The 7619-nt window shown below is 39.9% G+C and overlaps 1 protein-coding gene across 2 annotated transcripts in view; it reads right to left on the bottom strand.

Annotated features, from left to right (window-relative positions):
- kcnh3 (potassium voltage-gated channel, subfamily H (eag-related), member 3) overlaps window positions 1–7619 on the bottom strand; it is an 86723-nt gene that overhangs the window by 60305 nt on the left and 18799 nt on the right. For both annotated transcript variants that reach the window (XM_014020026.1, XM_014020025.1), the window contains exons 2-3: window positions 745–978; window positions 512–643 (exon numbers count right to left, since the gene is read on the bottom strand). In XM_014020026.1, the coding sequence (XP_013875480.1) occupies window positions 512–643; window positions 745–978 (366 nt within the window). The remainder of the gene's footprint in view (window positions 1–511; window positions 644–744; window positions 979–7619) is intronic.

Genomic DNA, 7619 nt, shown 5'->3' with positions numbered 1-7619 from the left:
TCAAGTCCAATTCAAGTCCCAAGCTATTGGTGTAAAAGTCAAAGTCAAGTCTAAGTCTCTGAACATTTTTTCAAGTCAAGTCTAAAGCCTTAAAATAAATTACTCGAGTCTGATTCGAGTCCAAGTCATGTGATTGGAGCCCCCACCTCAGCTCCTTTTTGTTTTTTGCTTGCGTTATCCACTTGAAGCTTTTAATTTGAGCTTTGTCTAATGGCTTTTTGCTAGTGTTTTACATCATTTAGCTTTACTGATGTAATTTCAGCAGAGTCAGACAGTGCTCAGTGTTCACTCTGTATTTTTGCAGAAAATCTAATTTCTTTGATTTAATCATATTTCGGACAGTAGCGTAAGAAAACAGAAGCAATGGTTTTCTACACCTTCAGGATGACACCAGCGAGCTGCTTTTTATCAACAATAAAACCATAATAAATCCTTGGCTGCAGAGTCTGAATCATTTCATGTCATTTAAAGTAGAATTGGACTTTTCTTTCTTTCTCCTGCTCCTACTCACCAGTGTCAGATTCACTGCCACGGTCCAGGACCTTATTTTCTGTGATGTCCTTGTGTGACACCAGGAACAGAACCACCTCGCTCTTCTCATTCTTGATGGGAACTATGTCTAATAAGCACCAGAACTTGGAGCCTGTAAAAAGGGGAAATCAGAGCACAACTGAGTCAGTATTTGTCACTAAATTCTTTGTACGTTGAGAGTGATCAGGTTTGACAGCGTCCTGCAGCCTTTACCGCTCTTCTTGTACAGAATGATCTCAGTTTTGAACTCGCGGCGTTCGTCCAGAGCCTTCTGCATCTGCGAGGTGATGCGGTCGCTGGTCTCGCCGCCGTACAGGAAGTGACACATGCAGCTCTTCTGCATCAGCTCGCCGCGGGCGAAGCCGCTCAGCTCGCAGAAGCCGTCCGAGCAGTAGACGATGGGGTAGAGGGACTGGACTTGAGCATTCCCCAGGACAAAGTTACTGTCTGAGGGCAGGGAGGATGAGAAAGAGAAACACAAGAAGAAAGATAAAGTTACTTTTAAATGTCTTAGCATAAACATTACCAAAAATCTGCTCTTATTATTCAGCCAAAAAAAGGTTATGACCTACAATTTCCCAAAGATTTCATCCCAACTTACAGAGTGAACAATTCATACGCAGCTTTCTTTCATTTTTCTCTCCGTCTTGTTCTATTTTGGGGTCTGTGCTCAAGAAAAGAGTCTCATCTCACTTTGAAGAGCAGTCCTCGAGGAGAATTGAACAAGCCTGCTGCTTTTCAATGACCTTCATACATTTCTCACCTTCTTCTGTTTTTCTGCTCATCATGTCTTATTTGGGTCTCGTGCACATCTATTATTCTGCTTTTATTCCCCCCACAACACTTCAAAAATCCAATGATATGTTCATTTGGTATTATCTGGTTGTAAACTAATTCTCCTGAAGTTTCATTCAAATCCATTTAGTGGTTGTAGGATATTTTGCTAACAAACAAATGAACAAACACAGGCTTTTACATTTTTTTCCCTCCTTTTGCAGCAGCGGCCAAGAAAAATCTCCCATTAAGCTTGTAATTGTAGCTTCATAGCTAGTTAGCTAACAGCTAATTAGCTTGTAATTTCTCTACATTGTCTCCATCTTTGCAGCTGTTTGTGAGATCAGAAGTAAAAAAAATACCACACAAAAGTTATATTTTCAGACTGCTGTAATTTTGTAGAAACAAAATCGTATCAAGCTAACAAGCAACACTGAGATAAATATTACAGTGTTAGAAGAGAGCAGCTGAGAATAATTATACACAATCAGACAGCTGCAGCACAAACACTTTTAAGCAGTTTTTTTTTTATTTAGAGTCAGAGAAAATGGGGTTAGGTGCTGCAGATAATTATCTCATGGGTAAAAAATAAAAAAATCACTGAGGACAAAGATTTGATGCACCTCTAAGATTTTTTTTTCAACATCGCCAATGCAGTGTCTGCCCTCTCTCACATGTTCACACATTTCATCTTGGTTTTTTTTTTTTAAAAACCACTTTAAAATTTTGTGATTTTTCCCATTTTGCATGTGTTGTAAGAATATAACCCTGTTAAAAATCAGGGGACGTCTGTATATAGAGCACGGCTGATGGGTGAGTGGAGACATGTGGACTGAATACAAATGAGGAACAGGTGAGAGTGGGCGTGGCAGGCTGACTGAATGGAGCAGAAAATGAACTAAGACGGAAAAAAAAATCACGAAGCAAGACCTAATCACAAAAACACAAAATCCAATCCTGACATTCTACCTCTAATGATACACACCGTTCAGTTCTGACAAATCAAGAAGCTTCTTCCTCATGAATACCAAGGTTATTCTAGCCAACATGCTAAAAAATAACATGGTTTACATAGATTTTATTTTTAAGTGCTGGAGGAAGTTGTTCCCACAGAGCCATGTCCAGTTATGAATCAAAAATGACAACATGGTGAGCATAAAAATCTGCTTTTTCAGCCAGAAAGGGAAAAAAAAAGAGCTGAAACTGTGAAAAATGGTTTGACAAGCCTAAGTTATGAGAACAGGCATGAATAAGTCATAATGAAATGTGGAGAAGGTATAAGTGGTGACTCGCAAGACATTCATCCAAACGAGATAATTAAAGTCGGTCCATAAATGAATTCAGAGCGCTCACTTTGAAGAATGTGAGCAATAAGACCAGAAAAAGATTGTCTGAGAGGGGCCGAACAAAGCGGGAGATTAGAGCGAGGCAGGAGAAGTGATTCTGCATGAAGATGAAGTGGGGATAATGAAATTTGATGATTTGTGCGTGGACAAAGAATGCTGAGCGCGGATGTCAGACCTCATAAAAACACCCGTCCGACAATCGGCCTTTCTGAGCTGAAGTTTATTTGACTGAGAACCACAGAGGCTGCCTGCTGGGAGTAAAACTGTACAGCTGTTTAGAAAACACCATTTAATTGTTCGAAGATGAAGGAAGATATTTTGGTTGTGTAACCCCAATTTGGATAAAAGTAGGGATGTTGCGTAAAATGTGAAAAAAAATTAATGCAATGCAAATCTCATAAATACATATTTTATTCACAGTGGTACATAGTACACATGAATCTTTTAAGCAGTTATCAAACTGTGGAGTGGGCCACGGGGGGACTTGCCAGGGGGTCACAAAGCCTCTCAATTAATGCTTATTTATTTATTTTYTATTTTTGTTCTGTTTTGAGTTTTTTTTTTCTTGTATTTTTTTTCTTTTTAAATTGAACAATAAATTATTCAAAGAAAAATGAAAGACAAATACTTGAAAGAAGAATATTTCATTACCATTTTCTTTTGACCCCCTCCCCAAAGACAAGACGGAAAGTCAATATTGCACACTAATGAAATATTTAAAGCAGGTCTGGTTCTGAGCAAAGGCTCAAGAACACTTCCACAAATCACTGCCTATAAACACAGCTCACGGTGCCATCCGCAAATAATGGTTAAAGCTGTATCACGCAAAGAAGAAGCCCTAGGTGAACACGTTGTAGAAAGGCTGTCGTCTTCTCTGGGATGGAGGAAAAATGGAAAACTCTTCAAATCAAAATTTTAAATTCAATTTTAGAAACCACAGATACCACTTCCACCAGACTAAAGGTCAACCGATACATCAGCTGGCCAATATTTCAGGCCGATGTTTGTGTTTTTTTTTCTTGTATCGCTATCAGCCGATACGAGTAAAATTTCATAGATACAATAAAAACAATCTTAAGATTGTTTGTTTTGTAATGGTATATAACTGTTCTACGTTGTTTGCTATCCATTGTTCATGTTTTGTTTGTTTTGTTAATAAATGTTCCTTTTTTGTTTAAATTCAGACTTGTGTAACATTTGTTACTGTGTTATTTTTATCATGTAAATGGAGGAAGAAAAACCAATATCACCTTCAAGAATCAGCCCCTCCCCCAAAAAATTGTCAGCACATATCGGGATGTCAAAATAATTTAGGCCTTTAAAAAACCTGTATTGGTCGATCTGTACTTCACACTAAAGAGAGAGACCACACAGCCTGTTACCATAGAACTAATCTAAAGCTTGCCTCTCTGATTGTACGGAGGTGCATTAGCGCGGCTTACACATCTGAAAAAGGAATGTAGAAAAGCAAACCCAGGTTTTAGATCTACAGTACTTAAAATATAAAAATCTAGCACGATGGAGGACTTTTAAACTGCTAGAATCGTGCATCATACCAGAACAGGACACCGCTCTCCTGGAGAATGGAGCGGTGGGCGTGGCACCGACCACCTCCTCGTTGTCGTTTCCATCAGGTGCGTTTAATAGATGTGGAAATCTGCTGTAATAAGATCTGATTGTCGAGGCTGCTGTGAGATCCAGCAGGAGGTGGAGACTCGTCATGATTTTGACGCAGCCGGCAACTTTAAAGAGCGAGACGGAATATAATGGGACTTGATGAATCACTTCGCTAGAGAGAAAAAAAAGTAGCCTTCCACTTTTGAAACGATTAACTGGCAGAACTGAGTGAATGTAATATTATTTAGGAGCAGTGAGCTCATTCTGCAACAGAACAATGGCAGCACTTTAATATAAGGCAGAAAAAGTAAGTCCCACTCCTAGATTTAGCCGACAAACGTCAAATCTCTTTATGTTCACAGACAGAACCAGCTCATAAGCTCACGATGTAAAAAAAAAACTATACCATTTTACCTTTTGTGCTTGGGCTCGTTGTCACAGAGCATAAAATTACTGTTATTATCTTGTTTCATTTCATAGCTATCCCCGACACAGAGAGAACTCTGCAGAACGGAGCCAGGTTCATCTTCGAACGAAGAATCCCAAATTGGATCAGGTTGGTTTATATGTCTCATCCAGGCAGAGTCAAATACTGAATCGAAGACAAACAATGTTATACAAGCCCTGGCAAAAAGTKTGGAATCACCAGTCTTGGATGAGCACTCGTTCAGACATTTCATTCTGTAAAARAAACTCAGATCAAAAACATGATACAATAATAAGGTCATTCCAAAGTGCAACTTGTTGGCTTTCAGGAACACTCAAAGAAATGAAGAGAAAACATTGTGGAAGTCAGTGAATGTTACTTTTATTGACCAAGTACAGGGAAAAAATATGGAATCACTCATTTCTGAGGAAAAAGTATGGAATCACTCAAATTGGAGGTAGAAAATAAGGACACACCCAGTCAATTTCCTTTCCCTAAATGGACACCTGCCTCAGATTAGATCTGCTCATTAGTCTGCAGTTAAAAACACCTGCAGTCATGACACCTTGGAGGGCTGCTGGACGAAGTGGAGTGGCAAGAACCATGGCTCCAACAAGAGAAATGTCTCTTGAAAAAAAAGAGAGGATTGTGAAACTCCTTGAAGAAGGTAACTCTTCACGCATGGTTGCTAAAGGTGTGGGCTGTTCACAGTCAGCTGTATCCAAGATATGGACCAAATACAAACAGCATGGAATGGTTGTTAAAGATGTGGGCTGTTCACAGTCAGCTGTATCCAAGATATGGACCAAATACAAACAGCATGGAATGGTTGTTAAAGCCAAGCGTACTGGTAGACCAAGAAAGACATCAAAGCATCAAGACAAACAACTTAAGGCCATTTGTCTTGAAAACCGAAAAAGTACAACTAAACAGATGAAGCATAAATGGGAGGAAGCTGGAACCAATGTATGTGACCGAACCGTAAGAAATCACCTAAAGGAAATGGGATTTCAATACAGGAAAACTAAAAGAAAACCATCATTGACACCTGAACAAAAAAGAACAAGACTACAATGGGCTAAGGAGAGGCAATCATGGACTGTGGATGACTGGATGAAAGTTATCTTCAGTGATGAGTCAAGAATCTGCATTGGACAAGGTGATGATGCTGGAACTTTTGTTTGGTGCCGTTCCAGTGAGATTWATGAAGAGGACTGCCTGAAGAAAACAACCAAATTTCCACAGTCCTTGGTGATATGTGGCTGCATGTCAGGCAAAGGCACTGGGGAGATGACTGTGGTTCATTCTTCTATCAATGCACAAYTTTACATTGACATTTTGAACAGTTTTCTCATCCCTTCAGTTGAACAGCTGTTTGGAGGTGATGAAATAATTTTCCAAGATGACAATGCATCGTGCCATAGGGCAAAAACAGTGAAGGCATTCCTTGGAGAAAGACACATTCAGTCGATGTCATGGCCTGCAAATATTCCAGATCTCAACCCAATTGAAAACAAGCGGTGGAAATTTTAAAAAATGGTCCACAAGAAGGCTCCGAAGTCCATGCCTCAGAGACTGCAAGCCATTGTAAAAGCCAAAGGTGGTGCAACTAAATAATAGTGATGTATTTTGAATGGTCTTTTATCTGTTTTTCATGATTCCATACTTTTTCCCTCAGAAATGAGTGATTCCATATTTTTTCCCTGTGCTTGATCAATAAAAGTAACATTCACTGACTTCCACAATGTTTTCTCTTCATTTCTTTGAGTGTTCCTGAAAGCCAACAACCTGCACTTTGGAATGACCTTATTATTGTATCATGTTTTTGATCTGAGTTTGTTTTACAGAATGAAATGTCTGAATGAGTGTCCTGATGCATCTCAGTAAGCCAGGTAAAAAAAAAAATCAAAAATAAGTAGGTCCTCTGGATGGGTTCTTCTTTAGAGACGAGAGACGAAATGCTTCACTAAAGAAGAACCCATCCAGAAGACCTACTTATTTTTTTCTTTTTGATGTCTGAATGAGTGCTCATCCAAGACTGGTGGTTCCATACTTTTTGCCAGGGGTTGTACCTCAGTGGATTCTTCTTTCAGTTCAATTCTCAAGTGAACGTGAAGCAATATTGCTTTATAAAAATAAGTAATTCTCATTACGATGTTAAGTAGAGATTTAGAAACCAACGCCTGTGAACATAGTAAACAAATAGCATTTCTTGATGGAATGCTAATAGCCTGCCCTTTTAAACAATGAACTCGCACCATCTGTTAGCTCACACAGTGTGTGCTGGGGCAACCCATGCTCACTCCCAACTCATCAACATATTGACGCTTGGTTAGATAGTTGTCTGCATCCAGCTTCGGACGCGTCAGGTAGCCCCCGCGCGTCAGCTCTTAAAGTGTATCTTACCCCCTGTGAAAAGATAACTCCGCCCCAAGGCAAAATTTGAAAAATGCATCAAAGTGGGTAGGGGAGGTGGGGTTAGAGAGCGGAGGTGTGGCCAGGACGAGAGAACGTGACAGGCAGCTAGCATTAGCATAATTGATGCTACATGGAAAGTGACCACAGTATTGCAGACAGATACATCTCTGGACGTCTGAGGTGGAGGATTTTCACCCCACACCAGCACCGGACAGAGGAGGAGGAACGCTCCGCGACAGCCTGACAGAAAAAAATAAAAGCGTACAGCTGCTCACGATTACTAGTGTAAATCAGGAATAAAAGTAGTTTACCTGTATAAAGAGCCCTAAAAATCAATAAATTTTGCAAAATATCCTTACAACTCGCACCCGCGGGGGGGGGGGGGGGGGGTCAGCTGCGGACGTGAAATCTCCTGCTGCGAAGCAGGAGGAAAGGAGAGAGGAAAAAGTAACTTATTTCTAGCGGCAGAACAGGTTGGAAGATGACTGTCTGATGTTATTTATTGT

The sequence above is a fragment of the Austrofundulus limnaeus genome, unplaced genomic scaffold (assembly GCF_001266775.1).
Source record: "Austrofundulus limnaeus strain Quisiro unplaced genomic scaffold, Austrofundulus_limnaeus-1.0 Scaffold238, whole genome shotgun sequence".
NCBI classification, from domain to species: domain Eukaryota; kingdom Metazoa; phylum Chordata; class Actinopteri; order Cyprinodontiformes; family Rivulidae; genus Austrofundulus; species Austrofundulus limnaeus.
The sequence above is the reverse complement of the archived record's forward strand: the minus strand, read 5'-3'. Positions and strand labels throughout refer to the sequence as shown.